A 17,598-nucleotide genomic window follows, 5' to 3' on the forward strand; every position below is an offset into this window, starting at 1 on the left:
TTCCTCCTCGACACTGACATCCCATTCACATTCACAGCAATAGTCAAAACACAACTTTGTCTTCTCAACTTTGTTAAACGTATTAACCAAAAACAATTCTTAATTTTATATGCCTCCTTAAAATACTTGTGGGGATGAAAGGGCATACTGCGTTGTGAACATAGACAGTATCTGTATAGTCTATGAGTATGAACGTGCTCCCACCATGTGGTGTTTCTTTAATAATATTAAGAAAACATGATAAGTCATTATCCACGATTCACTGGGACATTTTTTGTAAGAAAACATATATGAACAAAAATCACCAAGCATATTTTGAAATGTGAAATTTCAGGGGTCCTCCATATTTAAATCACAAAAAGTAAGAGTGCATATTGAAGGACCCAAATCACAGAGAACATTATCGTTATTAGTCCCTATGAGCCGTTTATTACTTTATTAGTCCCTAAATAATAATAATAATAATAATAATAATTCAGCTCAGGAGTTAGTGAATTCCCTGCCCCCCAGGTAGATTTGGTCGCCCCCCTTAGTAAAACATGTAGACAACCCATATGGCAATTCCATAGCACCTTCAGGTTTTTAGGCATTATGAATGAAGTGCATAGAGATACATGTGCAGTGCACATGTACACACATACACATTCACGTTCACGTGGATGTGCATACAGCATGTCGATTGCTTTGGAAAATGTTTATGGATCAATTTAAAGATTGAATTAAATCATTTGATAATAGAACAAATGATGCATTAGAGCACCCAGAGCACTGTGGCACGTATCACTGTAACTGGGAAGGCAGCGTCCCTTATTTGGCCTCTACAGTCATGCTGGCTTCCGCTTCTTCACTTCTGACATTTGGGTGTTTTTTCGTGAGTACGTGCGAGAGCAGATTACAGCGGCTGGCTCCCAGCAGGTCCACCTTCTGACACACGTCATTCTTCAGTTTGTCAAAGGTCGCGTTGGTAAAGTGCACCTGAGCCTGGACCTGCGGACAGCGAAGCAGCATCCGACTGGCCGACTGACAATAAGGACTCATTGAAGAAACAATAGTAGAACAGGAAAGATTCTTAATTTACATTCAAAAATAGCTACAAAAATGTTTAAACTCACTACTTGTATGACAGCCCTACAGATGACACTGTACTGAGACAGAAGATACCATATAACTCCCTTTAAACAACTACTTCACAAGCAAAGTGAAAAAAAAAATCATGTTCTAATACGTTTGTAGTTAAAGAAAAAAACAAAAAAATACATATGACTATATACAGAGATCTAAATACTAATTCAGCTGTGGACCCCAGTGGCTGAAGATATTACGGATGGCTAACATGACTGTAGACGCTGCTGGTGTCCAGCGTACTGAGAACAGTTTCTGAGTGAGCTCCTCTGCAAGCTACATTATCTGTACATATATGTGTTCTAAAAATTCATATACAATTTGTAATTGTTTCAGCACATGTCACACATGTAATGCTTGGAGTTAGTCATATTTAAGGTATACTTTAACCCAGATTACCAGAGAGCTTTGGAACTAGAGGGCTTACCGTCATGGCTCACTGACTTTCATGTACAACAACAAACAATCTTTTCTTATTTATTTTTTCATGTTGTAACAAACCGTTCTGCTGTTTTTTAACTTCTGTCAAATTTTAAAGCAGGGCGTGCAGCTGTCAGTTCTGGTGCTTGATGTAATACTGCTCAGCGGTCTGACATGCCTGCACAACTTGTAGGTCTGTTCGAGGTGGCGCTTGTACACCTCGATTTCCATCATAATTGTCCTGCAGAACCATTAAAAATTTGACAGAAGTAAAAAAACAGCAGAACGGTTTGTTACAACTTCTGATCAGCAGTTATGACCTCCTAACACTGCAATCAAAATGCATGGGCAAAAGATGCATTACTGAAAAAAACACTCTGCAGATCTGGAATTCATGTCACCACAGTCAAGGTTGAAGGCTTTGTTCAGTGAAAAGAAAACAAATGCATCAAAGTTGGCGTTATACTCAGTAAGAACTCAGTACAGTAAGAAACTGCAAAATACTCAGAAAACTCTCTGCATGAGTCAGTGGCTCAATAGTCCAACTAAAATCAGCCAGGACCACAGTTTAGTTGGGCTAAACATGAGTCAACTAAATCCTTAGTCAGAGAATGATATTCTGTCTTTGCTGCTTACATGATCAGCTTCTTTCAAATAGCCATGCAAACTTGGTCAACTTAGTTATTTAGGAATAATATCAAACTCTATGTGGGCCATCAGATCCTGTCTGCCCTTGAAGACCCACTCACAATCTCTGCCAAAGTCAGAGACTATTTACAGCTATGATCTTAATTTGCAGCACTGGACATGCATTACCTCACAGTTTCACAACTCTGGCGCTGCAATTAACCCTGCATACGCCTTAACTAAGAAGGCAACAGTTCAAATGGAAAACCTACTTTCTCTCAGGGAGTGAAGGAAGCCAGCTGCTTGATCTTAAGTGTCTGGTTGAGTCTTGGATGCATCAAGCACAGGGACACCAGCCGATACCCCATGGTTGAGGTGCTCCATATATTGTGCAAGGATCGGTTCGTTATAATCACCATTCTGCATTTTTTAACAGCAGCAACAACAACAAAAAATGGTTCAGTTATGGGTGCATCATTGGAAGACTTTCACTAAAATATGTCCTCACCATGTCTCAAATACAGCAATACCTCTTAGAAGCCATTGTACTGCACACAGAATGGACAGTCCCAGCAGTTTCTGTTCCCATATGGAACCTCAGTGTTTTGATTACAGAACCAGCAATTCACAATGACATGAACTGGAAAGTGACAAATGTATGTGACAAATAAACCAAACTTGAAACTTGAAACTTTATATAGCTTCATGTTAAATATACACAGTTAATCAGTTATTTAAAAAAACACATTCTATTAATTAAGAATGTTTATGAAAGTTAATTTAATCTAACTAACAATAAATGAACAGTCGAATATTGTAGTTCAAACAGTCCGATAGCTGTAGTAATGGCTTACCTCATTTTGCTTATTTAGAGAGAACGATAAATTTGAAAACCCACAGGTTTGTGAATTTGGTTCTCTAAATCATACAAAAGTAGTTTTTTCTATTTCTGAACAGTTAGCTAGCTAACAAACTACCAGCACCTAAACGATCAAAGTTGAAAGATGAACAATGAAATGGTTCCACAAGGAATGGTTTATAGCCCCGAGTTAGACACTCGCTGACCTCAACTATTAGCTAGTTAACTAGCTTATCGCTGTGATAAAGCGATACAACAATGAGGACATGAATAAAGTATCCTTTACAATTTTCACAATATTGTTAACGTAACTGTAATATCTGAAAACGGACCACACAGAAAGGTGTAAAAATGAACAACTGCAAACACCCCGTTCCTTATTTTACCTCGTTAGGTAGCTAATATAGCTAACCTAGGTTAGACCCTTTAACCATTTAAAGGTCTGAAATGTCAAACTGCGTTTCCGTTAGGCAGATAAATAGTTTGACGCCGTTTGGTGAAACTTATGCAGCCATAAGAATGATTTGATCGCCGATACCTTTAGACATCATGGAATAAAAGAGGCTTATTTTAGCTGATGTGTACGTGGAGTTGTTTGGGGGCAGCTATGAGCTGGAAGCTAAGCGTTGGTTCAGTGGCTTCTAGCATGGACTAGCTACGATCATAATTCTGCTACAAAATGTATAAATGAAGAAATATACAATTATTTACAGCATTACAGCATTTACAGTATTAAAAGCGTGATTTAATGGGATGAATAGTTAACTAGCTAACGTTAGCTATCCTAGCTTGATGGCTATCTTTGCTCACTAACGGTTACTGCATCTTAGGGCTAACTTTATGCTGCACTTCGCCCCCTAGCGGGCCCGCGGGAGAATCCACACTGGCATACTCAAATAAATCACTTTATAACATCCAATATTCTTAAAGTACAGTACGTTTTTCGAGATAACATTTCTTATGAATAAAACAATTACCTGCTTACCGATTTTCAGATGTCTACATGCAGCCTAATTTGGTCTTTTACACTTCCTACCATCATATTATTACATAAATAATTTCATTTTGTTACCTCAGTGTCAGGAATTCTGTCACTGAGCCACAGTTCTGTGAAAACTAAAGCACAACAGTCTCTACACTCGCATTGGGTGCTATGCTAGAGTTGACCTGTTGACCAGGGAACAGACATTGGAGAGCAGGATGGACAGTAGAGCTGGTCTGCTAGGGTTAGCTTCTTTTTTTTTTTTTTTCCAGTGGTAGCTCAGTGGTTAAGGTATCAGAAAGCTGCTGCTTCAAGCCCCCCCACTGCCAACTTACCACTGCTGGGCCCCTGAGTAAGGCTCCTAACCCTCAATTGCTCAAGCTGTACTCAGTCATAATTGTAAGTTGATTTGGATAAAAATGTGTCAGCTAAATGCCATAAATGTAAATCCAGCATGAACTCATGCCCTCTATGGTTTGTTTTTATTCAGCAGTGACTCCTGTCTCTAGGGTTTCTGCGACCTTGAGTATGAGAGAAACATTTTATTTATATATATATATATATATATATTACATCTATTGTTATTATTATTATTGTTAGATACTGGAGCCTTTCTGTCTTCAGGCACCCAACACAAGGTCTCTGCCTATCAGCCATGACATGGCGGCTTGACCACGAGCTGGTCGCCCGAGGTCTTCCACTCCTTCTTCTTGTCTCCTTTACCCCTCCCTTTCTCTTTCTTTCTCTCCCTGTCTCTCTTTAAGCATAGGAGTACCTCATGGCGGGTACGGGAACAGCTCGTGGGTCGTTCATGCAAAGAACATCTAATTTTTACAAACCTTGTCGCTTTCCTTTCTACGTAGACCCTTAGAACATACCTCACTTTTCCCATCATCCTGTAGATTTAGATAGTAGATATAGGACACATATATACTCTGTGCTTTCCTCAATAAAGTTGAATTCTCTTCATTCACTACCTTGGTGTCAGTGTCTCTTGACTTCCCCGGATCCGGCTACAGAGGACAGAGGGCAGAAGGTAACTTGGAGGAGATCGAACCTGAGGGACTGGTCACTTTGATCCAGTTTCTAACAATTATTATTACTATTATTATTATTATTATTATTATTATTATTATTATTATTATTATTATTATTATTATTATACATGGGCCTCCATATGTCAATGCTATTTTAAATCCCAAAACACTGCAATATTAATACTTTGTGATGTTGATATTGACAGCCAATGTCCAAATTAACAGGCTCCATTCCAGCACCTGTCAGTGTAACATCACCTGTCAGGACAAATGTTCTCTCATCTGTCCTCCCCTTCACCTCATTATAGTCATTTATGGCCATTCTTTAGTGAGACTGTATTTGAATCTATCAAACCATATCTTATTTATGTGTTTTAAACTAGCTCTGAGCGCTGGCGACAGATTGAAATATGAAACACTTGCTCTTGTTTCACTGGCTGATATCACACACAACAGCTAACACACTAATCCAATAAAACTTAACAAAACCTCTTGATTCTCCTTCTGGTAATGTGCAAGCTACATTCTACTATTTACTTTATGCACCTACAGGATATGTTTTCTTTTTTTTTTTCCTGGATTGAGCGCAACTACACACCTTTTTTCTTTATGAATATAATTATCAAGGTTTATAGATCTTTTTGAAAATCTAACTATCAGACCATATCTTATTTATGTGTTTTACTATAATTATCACCCCATATCTTATTTATGTGTTTTAATATAATTATCAGACCATATCTTATTTATCTACGTGACAGTGGGGATCTTATGTGACAACATGAACAAATAGAGTAACATGGTTTTCTGTTTCTTGCCTTTAACAGCTCTTAATTCCACTACTAATGATGTCATAGTGAAGTTTTCATTTATTAATCCCTCAGATTAGGAAATTGGCTCCTTTTACCCAGAGATGAAAACAGGGAAGGCACTTAGCCTTATAGGGCATTTTGGGGGCAATTATCAAATACAATAATTTATAGATACACAGTATTATATGCAAACTTTGAATAAATGGACAAACATTATGATCATTTGGTGAATTGAAAAGATTAATCTGATGTGGCACAGTTATAAGAATTCAAAATAAATGTAGCATAATGAAAATATTCTTGCATGAGACCCACTAACTCTTACAGCTGCTTTGAAAGACAAAAAACGTATTTATCTTCCACTCCACTCAAGGATGGCCACACTTGGACTTTCCCTTGGCACATTTAAAACATTGTGTGAGCCAGATAGCTTCTGTTTTCATTCATCCAATGCTCTGAGTAGTAGTGTTCCATGCATATGAGGTGCTTCAACACGTCCATGCGTGTTGTAAAGAAACACAGTGTAAGCAGTATTAATGAAAGTGCATCTCTACCTCAAACTCACCAGTGTAACAATTACAGTGTGTGAAATCTAATTTTAAATGGCGATCAGCCTTCTTAACAAATCTCCAATAACAAATAAGCAGAACTCACCTTGTTGAGTGTTTGTTTGTGTGTGTGTGTGTGTGTGTGTGTGTGTGTGTGTGTGTGTGTGTGTGTGTGTGTGTGCAGTTTTAAGCATAGCAAGGCACTTCAGGGTTGCCAGGTAGAGCCTTCCTGAAGACCCTGATACTGAAACAGCATTAAAAGCTGCAATGGCACTGTAGTGGTTTTTATCTGCACTTATACTGCTTTGAACTCTTGCACTCTTACATACAGTAAGTTTCTGTGTACCTGTGTACATTTCTGTGTACCTTTAGTAAATAAAGGGATTCTATTCTAATATTACAAATCACTATGTCCAGTGTTCTGATAAATGACATCTTCAAATGATCTTTGCTGTTTCTTTGCATTAAACTTTAAACCTGCCTTTTAATTATTCCATAATATTATACAGGATAGTCTTGACTATAAAGCTATTTTGAATCAAACTTAAATGAAAAAAAATGTAATAAATGGGTTGTTGTGTTTGCAGGTTTGATTCAACACAGGATCAGACAGGTTCCTATAAGTGGGAAAATTAAAAAAAATAAATAAATCTGCTGAAACTGAGTCTGCAACAAGCTATTCATCAGAGAGAGACTATTAACAGACCTATAAAGAAACTGATGTCATATGCATATGATGAACAAGATTTCCTGCTGGATTTGTACTCTCATGTGAAGGACTCTGAGACTCAAATAGGCAGGAGTGTCCTTCCAGCATTACAGCCAGTTTACCAGTCAGCATCTGCAGTCTGCTACATAGACCTCAGAGAGAAAGACCTCCCTCTTCCTAGAAGTGCTGAAACTCCAAACAGTGAAGAAATCAGTGGAGCTTAATGACTGGTCAGATGAAGAGAGTGAAGTGAGGAGTTTCCTTCAGTGTCTGCCATCTCCCAGCTGAGGTGAGTGTGAAGCTTTTATTAGTACTATAGGAGTTGTGTTTAACTTTGAAACTGATGGTGTCACAGCCATTTGTGGCCGAGAGTCTAGAAGAGCATAATTGGCTGTACTCTTAGGGAGAGAGGGAGGGGCATACGCTCTCTCCCCTGTCAATTACAGAGACACCGTGCAATCAAGGGCGTCTATAAGTTCACGCGTCAGAAGGGGGAGGAAAAGACTATTGTCTGAGTACTTAGAATAACATTCCGTATTTTTTGGAGAAAGTTTTCTACAGTGTTTTCATGTAGAGAGAGAAATGAGTGGTTAAAATGTCAGAAACATTAAGGAGACAAATGGGGAATACTATAACAGCTCTTTCCATGTGTTAGTGACACCAGCGTTCCCTCTTTTCCCAGATGGTAAAAAAGAGCCCTGACTCTTGCAAACTTCTTTTTTTTGTAGAACAAAGAGAAAGATGAATAACTCGCTTTATGGCCTTTTTCCACTCATGCATACCAATTCCAGTATGCATCCAAACATTGTCAGAATAGTAGGCGTGCAGACTTTGAAAAATGGTTGGGTCAGGTAACCTCTGCAGCTTTCTCCCTGATTGTCTAGTGGTTAGGATTCGGCGCTCTCACCGCCGCGGCCCGGGTTCGATTCCCGGTCAGGGAAAAACCTCTTTTTTAGCTCATATAAAATGACAGATTCTGCATTAAAACATAAAGTTTGTGGGAGTCGGAGTTGAACCGACAGCCTAAGGATGACAGTTTTAACTTCTACTCTACCAACTGAGCTATTGAAAGTGACGTGCAAGTAATCCCACATGTCCAAACACCAGTATTTTGGCAAGAAACACAGCCAGTTTTGGATGTTTCAATTGTTAAGTTCATTTGACACAAAGAAGAAAGATCACATTGTATAAGTTGTTCAGCTACAAACAGATATATCTTTTGATGACATTTGGAATCATACTGGACTTTGTGTACATGAATAGAGAAAGGCCATAAAGGGTTAGAATAACATTCAGTGCTTTTGGAGAAAAGTTTCTAGAGTTTTGTCATGTAGTGAGAGAAATGAGTGGCTGAAATATCAGGCATTAAAAGTGCAATTTGCACTCATGGAAAGAAAATTGCTTTCATGTGGACCGCATTGAGATATCAAACTGCCTGTGGAACATAACACCTCTTAAGAGGCTAGATTTGTGCTCTCAAGCTGCGATGGTGGTTTTCTCATGGCTTCTAAAAGAAGAGGCTGTGGTCAGGGTGGAGTGAGTCTTTGATAACCAAGATTGTTGTTGTTTTGGCCTTCGAATAGACAACGGCATTACCCAGTGTCAGGTCTTTCTCTGTAAACTGCAGAGAATGATATAGAAGGTAAGAAATGGTCAAGCACAGTTTTATTGGGTGTGTGTCTCTAAAAAACACTAGAGCTCTCTGATACATTTTTGGTTCAAGATTTAATCATCATGCAAATGATTGTGATTAACGCTTTGTCTGTTTAATTCAAATATTATACTATAAACCTAATATTTTAATAGGGTTGGCAACTTTCTAGATCCGATTACTACATGTGTGTGAAGTACAGGTGCTGTAGCTATATGGTATACAATTGTTCACAGTAGCCTAATTATAATATATACAACCAAAAATGCATCTAAAATAAACACCAGAAACCTGGACTAAGGGTAATGTACATAAGTGCATTAAATCTGGGTAGGACTGCTCGATAGATAGGATAACAGCAGAAAAATTGTCCCACCATATAAGCAAAATGAGAGCCTGCTAAGGCCACCAAGAGGGTGCCAAAGACCATGTATTTAGTTCTATTTGTTTGTTTACCTGTGTTATGTCAGTGGCAGCTCAGATTTCTTCATAGGGCCCCACACAGGCTTGGGCCAGCCCTGGTATCACAGTGTCGTGCACTGGAAAACCATCAAGCCTGTTGATTATGCTACCAGTGTTGTTCATGTAACTGTGCAAATAAACTGCAAACACAATTACTTTTAGAAGTATCATCCAGTTTGTTTTCACAATTGCCAAAATGTAATGAATCACAATCAGTGTTCTAAAACAGACCTGGAATGTATTCCTGGCTGACGTGCCCTGTTTCTGGTTACAAAAAAATAAATAAATAAATAAATAAATAAAAATTAATTGGATGAATTTTCAATGAAAGTGCTTCACTCAGCAGCCATTAATGATTCTTCTGTCCAGTAGGAATAAATTGAAATTCCTATCCTTGTATCGGGTGCAGCAATTATGTGTAACAATTGTGAAGCAAAAAAGCCATAGTGAAATTTTAATATAACAATATAGGTACTATAGAACATGATCTGCATGTATATTAATTAGGCTATGCAAATAACACAACTACTTCTGTAGCATATTATTCATGCCTGTTGAATAGGCAGTTTTCTGCTTTGCAGATACTTGAAATATTTTACTAATCTTTCCCAAATCCACTAGGAGCTGCCTTTTACATTAACATGCCAGGAAACACACTGACTGGATGTTTAATCTTTCTAATGGGTAAGCTATATTCTTATAGTCAAGAAAGATATTTTTTTAATTATTAATCAGTTAAGGAAGTCAAGCTATTGCATTTTGCTGAGATGAAGAAATATTACATATCCCTGTACTGGCCAAATAACTAGATTTGATGTGCTATTTTGTGGATTAATCCCATAACTGAATTATTCACTTGGTTTTGTAGCCATGGCTAATACTTGCTGTCAAAATGCTGAGGTTCATAAGAACCTCTTTCCTTCATAAAGAAGCTTCCTGTTTTTGAAACTGTTTCAGCATACTAGCGCTTACTGCTCTCTATCTGTTTAACAAATTTTTCGTTGGATTTAATTACTTTCTACCTGGAAACTGGCAACTTCCATGGAAAACTACTTTATCATCACAAACTATATCTAAGGAACTACCACAAACATAAGTAATGTTAACATTTTGTTTTTTCATCATGACTTATGTTCTGCTTCAGAGCACTGAATGCAGCATGTTTATTCTTTGTCATTAGTGGCAGTTTTATCTGTGAGAAGTGTAGATGAATTGCTAGTCTGACAGAGAAGACTCTAGCACTAGAAGTACGCATCCAGACAGCAAGGCGAATGGGTGACGTTACGGCAAAGTAGACGAGCTTCGACCAGCTCATGGCAGCACTACACATCCCCAACATTAAGTAGTAAAACCCCAGAGACCTTCTGCCTGTACTGGCCAGACTTCAGATCAGAAGGTGAGAGAATACAGTCATGTGTTGTGTGGCTCAGATTGTTCACACAGTTAGTAACAGTCCAAACACTTTAATTATAATGTACAGCATGAGACCTGGAAATGTGTGTCTGTGTGTGTCTGTCTTCTCCCCAGGCTGAGCTCCAGCTTTTTACTGTCCATCATCAGAGAGATCTATCAGACTGGCTCTGCTCACTGTGTGTCCAGCTTGTTGAGTTCAGCAGAGAACTGCATCAACCTGAACAGCAGAGAGGTGGACTCTGTCCACTGTGCTGCCCTGCACTTCACCCTCCAGCACTGCACAGCAGTCTCTCTCAGCCTGCTTTTCACCTCCATACCAAAGGCGGAGCTGGAGAGCATAGAGCCACTGCTCTAACACGTCTCCCGTCTCAGGCTTGAACTTTTCTTACAATCAGAATTTTAACACAGAACTGGTCTGTTTAGGGAGTGTTATATAAACGTTTATGTACGTTTATGTGTTTTTCACGAGTTTCCTCAAAAGTCATTTTGTGCCAGTATCATTTAGGTTTTATTGAGACTCCTGTCAGGTAATCAGCAATATCCATGGATATTTACCTCAGGTGTGTTAGGACAGAATAATATGACTTTCTGGAGGAACTTGGTAAATTTAGGTGAAATATTTATATTAATCTGAAATTAACTGCCCTGCCACTGTCTGTGTGTGTTTTGTTTTCTCCTTGTTGACAGGCTGCTGTTGCTGAGGCTGCTCCACTGCTACAGTGTCTCTGAACTACAGCAAGGGGCAGCAGCAGCAGATCTGCTCTTCGCTCTGCAGCACAGACTGGATTTCTCCTGCTGCTCTGCTCTGGACCTCACAGCAGAAAAACAGACACACACACTGACTCTGAGTACTGAGGACTGCAGAGTCGTCTCCATGGTCATCCAGAGAGCGAGCTCTCACACACACTCACGCACACACACACACACAGCTCACTCTACACGGCTGTGAGGGCAACTCTTCCCCATTTTACACACAGTCACCCTTCAGTAAGACACTGACTCAACACCACACAAACTAGGGAAACATTCTGGAAAAGGGGAAATAATTTTATCATTTGATACAAAATTTGTGTAAATAGCATTAATGTTAGTAGTTATGTGAGTGTGTTAGTGTTTTGTGACTCTACATGTTGGTGAATGTTGAGTGTGTTCAGCTGCAATAAAGCCTTGCTGCTCCAGTTCCTGTCTCTTCTCTGTGTGGGGACTGATATGGAGTGTGTGAGACGCACTGTGGCTCTCTCCCGGGCTCTGGGTAAGATGGTGGACCTCAATCAGACCCGGCTGGACCAGCAGGCCTGTAGGTCACTGGCGCTGTTTCTGGAACATTTTGAAGGGCTGTCAGAACTGGACCTTAGCCACTGTCAGCTCACTGACCACTGCCCGCAGCTGCTGTTCCCACACCAGCACAAAGCCCACATCCTGGAGTGAGTGGACAAGCGGGAGGAGGGATGTGTAGAGAGTCTTGATTGTTGAGTCCACAGTGAGCACTAACATAGATATAACACATTTTACTCTTTTTCTCACAATTTAACACAAAATCCGGCATGTGACTGAACATAGAAGCTGTGTGTGTTCATTGTAAATCATTGTATGTTCCTTGAAAGGCTCTATATAAATGTAACTTTGCTCATTCAGTCATATCCTGTGTTCCTTCAAGGACTTATTTTTTTCAAAAGCAAATAGCAAAAAGCTTGATTTTCTTGGTGATTTTATTTGGAAATGACAACCTCTCTCACTGGCTGCCTGGTTCACTGATCACTGCCTGTACTTGGCAGGATGGATCTCTGTGGTCTACAGAATATCCAGACTGCTTGTAGAAACACATGTTCTCATTAAAAAGAGAAATAAGGCATAACAGACTCTTTACGATTTACAGTTTCATGCCTGATAGATAACAAGTCATGTGTACAAGAACTGAAAGAAATGATATTTTGTTTAAAATGTCAAAATGCATAATTATCTGGCCATTAATGACTCAGGTCCACTGACACAAATTTACTATTTATTTCTTTGCTCATTCATTCATTTGCTAATTCAGTCATTCGTTTATTCATTCATTCGTTTATTAATTTAATTCATTGATATATAAATCTACAGGTGTTTGTACTACTACACGGTGATTTAATAGAGGGAGGTGTGTTTGGGAATCCTGAACAATGTGGTAATTATAATCCATCTAATTTCAGCCTCAGTCACAATGACATCACTGATGTGTCAGCAAAGAGGATCTATGATACTGTCTCCACCAATAACAATATTCACACTGTGAGGTAACTCTGTGTGTTTGTTTAGGCATTCAAAATAAGGCTGTATTTATTTGAGTTTAAAATTTCAAATTTAAAAGCCTATTTTGATTTTATAGGCTCTTCAACAACAGAATTACAGGCATACAAATCTTCCTCTTAGACAAGTGCTTTGAAGTCTGGTGATGTTGATGTATTGTTGGCACTGTAATGATGAGATTTGATTTTATTAGATTATTGAGACTATCCAAATTATATTTTTGTTTTAAGTGAAAAAAATGTAATGATTAAAAAACATATTTTAGTTTTCTTATGAATTTTAAGATTACATATAAAAATCAAATACTCAAAATTTATTTATAAAGTGTTTTCTAAAATTTTATTTTATTTTATTTTATTTTATTTTATTTACAACAGGTGTTGTTACAAAGCAGCTTTTCAAATGTCCAAGTCCAAGCCCCCAGTAAGCAAGCCAAGGGTGAAAGTGGCAAGGAAAAGCTGCCTAGAGCATGAGGAAGAAACGTTGAGAGGAGCCAAGACTCAAAGGGGGCCCCATCCTCATCTGGCTGTTTAAAGAGAGACATAAATGAAAAAATTAAATAAGCATTTAATGTTTAGTCCAACTTTCTGGAGGTTCTAGACTTGTCCCGATAGTGTGCATGTGTCCGAGACCCAAGTCACAAGAGAACGTCCATTAAGGTCAACAGAGAGTAGCTGGTTGGGGTGGAGGTGGTGTGGGTTACAACAGGGGACATCAGGGGAGGATGGGAGTAGCCAAGGCATCTGAGACAGGATGAGGCTCAGTAACATCACGACATCAGGGGTAGGCATACCTCGGCAGAGTCCACTATCAGTCCAGTGTATTAGTGCGATGATGTTTGATTCCTACTCAAAGAACATGTGATACTTTCAACATTCACATTAGGTATCAATGAAGTTGTGACATCAAGCAAAGGAGGACAGTGAGACATGAGTAGACAAGCACAAGTTGGACTTATTAGGGACAATGAAACAAAACCTGAAGACAAGAAAACAGAAATGAAAGTCTGAGTGAGCTGAACTGAATCAAACTCCTACCGCTATATGGACCTAGCTCTGTAATATAGTTGAAACTGTAAGTTGCTATAGATAAGATGTCTGCTCACATTAAGCAGTGCAGTTGTGCAGTGTGAACATGACATCTGTCTTTTACAGCAAAATCAGATTATTTTATTATTCTTTAAATGTCTTTAAATGTCTTCATGGTCTAGCAACTCATAATGGCATTAGCACTTGAAAGCAAAAAAAAACAAAAAACAAAAAAAACAAACCAACAGCAAAACAAAAACATCTCAAAACACACTTATTGCATTGAGTTCTGTTTAGATGACTTTTGATTTTATATTAACACATATACTGTTATCTATTTACCTTTTCCTTTTATCATTATATATGTCATTTTATTTTTTATCCTTTGGGCAATTAGTCTCTTCTCAATGCGTTTTATTTTTTGTGTGCAGAGAGAAGGGGTAAGAAGATGCATACAGAGGTCTGGAAAAGCTGTGCTGTCAAAGGTTAGGGGAAATGAAATAAATAAATGTTCCAAAATGTTTTTTAAATAGTTTAGTAACCAACATTGTAAATTCTAACATTTATGGTTACCCCCAGCAGTGATCAGTGGTAGCTCAGTGGTTAAGGTACTTGACATGTAGTCAGAAGCTTACCAGTTCCAGTCCTACTGCTGCCAAGTTGCCACTGTTGGTTCTCTGAGCAAGGCCCTTAACCCTCAATTGCTCAAGATATACTCACTCGTAAGTCACTTTGGATATAAGTATCAGGTAAATGTATGATTGTGTTTTTTATAATCTTGTACACATAAATGTCATATTCAACCAGAATATGTAAAACACACTGTCAAATCGTGTTTATAAAAATACGTTTTAGTTTTCTATAACTTGAATTTGTATAGTTTTCTATAACTTGAATTGCTATAACTTCATGTCACTTATGTTGATATGGTTGTTGGCTAAGACAACAATGGCCACAAGAGGGAGACAAAGAGCTTCCCTAGTAATCAATTGAAAACAGGCATACCCTGTAACTGTATGCTATACTATTCTTTTATTTTATATTTTTCCTTGATGTCCACTTACAATGTTTGCATGGTTTATGTTCCAAAAATAATCATAATCTATTTTACACAAATATTTTCCAACCTGTTTATCTTGTAGAATTAAATAGGACATGTATTACATTACGAATAAAGAATTCTGGGCTGCATACACTTAGACATCGGTAATATAACTTGCAGTTATATAACTTCTAGTGAAAATCCTTGAAGCAGTCAACACCATCATCTGAGCGAGCTCCATTTAACCCTCTGAAGTTAAACAAAGAATTGCAGGTAAATTCTACTGTCTAGTGTCTTTGTTTTGATTTACTCCCTTGTTGTGGTTCCATTTCTTCGTTTCGTTTTCTGCACCCCTCATAATTTGCACTTGTGTCTGGTTTAATGCTCATTTGACCATGTTTTTAAGCCCTGTTTTAGTTTACTCTTGTTGCTATTTATTGTAAGTCCAGCTGCTGTTTGTTAATCGAGGCTTCAGTGTGAATATAAGCCTGAATGTTTATCCTCGCCCCAATGTTATAGCCTGCATCCCTGGTTTGTCTTCGTGCGCTTTTCTTTACTTTAGTTTAGCATGAATTCTCGGAATCTCCATGTTAATAATTTGACCCTGGACTTTGAGGTTTTTTTTCAATCTGTGTAAAATTACATAATTTCTACTGTTTCAGAAGTGAAGGATTTGCGTGCTCTAAATTTTCATCATGCCAATGCACAGAGGTTTTGGTATGGAGATTTTATCCCGATCTATAGGAGCAGGTGTAATGGACTATAAAGTTGACGAGAAAGAAACCATCCGTTTCGCCGCCGTTTATGTCCATAGATGCTGCTATTACCAAAACTAGTACTGCGCTGATTCTTTAGAGGACAATCGATTTGACCGGATGTCGCAGCAGTACGGCCGACTACTCCTGATCATAACGTATTCATGACAACTCAGCCCTTTTTACGACTGAGGTGCTCACACGACAACGCGTGATCTTGCACCTTTTATGTGTTTTAAGAAAAACGCTGTGTTTTAAAGAGCAGCAGCGAATTTTCCTCTAACGCGTTACTAAGCTCTGTGAGCAGAGTAATTTCTCCCATTGTGTTGAAATGAACAGGTGTCTGTTAAACTCATTCATGAGCGTATTTTAACGCGCGTTCAATATCGTCCGAGCTGTAATCTTTTGAATTCTGTAACCATGCGGCGTCGTACGTATAACATTCTAGTCGCGTGGTGTGATAGCAACTGCTAGTCAGAATAAACAGAAGACAAGCAGTAGTACAAACATTTAAAAAAGATAAGATTACAAAAGTGAGATGCATTTTTGGCAGAACAGCGTTCATCCTTTTGAAGTTAGTTGCAGCAATTCTCCCACTTTAGATCCGATCTACATTGTAAGACATCCTCCTGTTGAGCTGGATATCAGTGTGTTAAGCAGGTTTCTGTTTTGTAGGAGGACGGTAAGCAGCTGGAAGATTCCGCCGTGTCAGCGCCTCGTAGAGTGAGTTATCAACACAGCTGGCGACTGTTACAACTAACACACCACTTTAAATTTTGATATGAGGCCCTTTTTAGATAGAGATTGCCTGTTAGGGATTAGAATGAGGCTCTGCAGCATCTCAGATTGAAAAAGAAAAAAAGAACGCAGAGAAGAACAGAATAACTATATATATATATATATATATATATATATATATATATATATATATATATATATATATATATATATATATATATATATATATAGAATCTTTGATGGCCGAAGATCTCTAGGGACCGAATACACATTGCTGGGTCATATGTCTCTGCATGTTTCAAATGGGAAACCATAAGGTGGAGGAGGAAGAGACCCTGGGTGAATGTCGGAGGAAGACAAGGGAGGACAACCGACGGAAGGCTGCACGTGTGGGGTGCTATCTTGGAGGTCTACACCTCGAGCTAGCAGTGCGAGAACTGCAGAGGGAGAATGTGATGATCAAAGCTGAATTGAGCAGGCTGAGAGCACAGCTTGAGAAAGTAGGAAAAGTGAAACACTTAGTTACACTGCAGTGCACATCCAATGAAGCAATGTTCTGCTATACACAGGAGATGATTTTAGATTGAAATAAGGAACTATAATTAAAATCCAGGTAAATAGTGAGCATAAATGTGTTAGGGCAAATCAGCAAATGGATTGCCTATGACACTACAATATCACTTACATTATATTTTTGATAGTATATCAAAGTGTGTGCACATGCATGTATTTAATAGTGATGCTAAATTAAATGCTTTTTTCACAGTTGGAAAGCGCAAGGCCCAGTTTCCCCCTGGAGTCTCCCAAACCACGAGACAACAGGTTTCCCTCACTCTCCCTCAGACAGCCTACCAGATTTGCTCCTGGTGAGCCCCACTGGCTCCAAGAAGCCCCATCATCCAGACCCTACAGGCCTTGCCGTCCACTACTGCCTCCCCTGTCCTTTCACTCAGATGTGAGGGCAACACCAAATGCACAGGAGAAGCTGTTCAAGGAGACACATGAGAAGACACATGAGAAGAAGAAACTGAAACGTCATCAAAAAGACATAGAGCAGACAACGAAAGAAGCGAATGGAGCCTCGGAAGCAAGACAATGTGAGAAGAAAAG

The 17,598-nt window shown here is 38.7% G+C and overlaps 1 protein-coding gene and 1 non-coding gene across 2 annotated transcripts in view; one reads left to right on the plus strand and one right to left on the minus strand.

The window, feature by feature from the left end:
- Window positions 1-1,675: 1,675 nt before the first annotated feature.
- LOC145659396 (eukaryotic translation initiation factor 4 gamma 3-like) overlaps window positions 1,676-17,598 on the minus strand; it is a 71,269-nt gene continuing 55,346 nt past the window's right edge. The window contains exon 9 of the mRNA XM_081721917.1: window positions 1,676-1,783. Coding sequence (XP_081578043.1) covers window positions 1,676-1,783 — 108 coding nt within the window. The remainder of the gene's footprint in view (window positions 1,784-17,598) is intronic.
- trnae-cuc (transfer RNA glutamic acid (anticodon CUC)) lies at window positions 7,986-8,057 on the plus strand. The gene has a single exon. It is a non-coding gene; the product is annotated as a tRNA-Glu (tRNA).

This window comes from Electrophorus electricus, chromosome 10, assembly GCF_041902795.1.
Source record: "Electrophorus electricus isolate QZ-2024a chromosome 10, ASM4190279v1, whole genome shotgun sequence".
NCBI classification, from domain to species: domain Eukaryota; kingdom Metazoa; phylum Chordata; class Actinopteri; order Gymnotiformes; family Gymnotidae; genus Electrophorus; species Electrophorus electricus.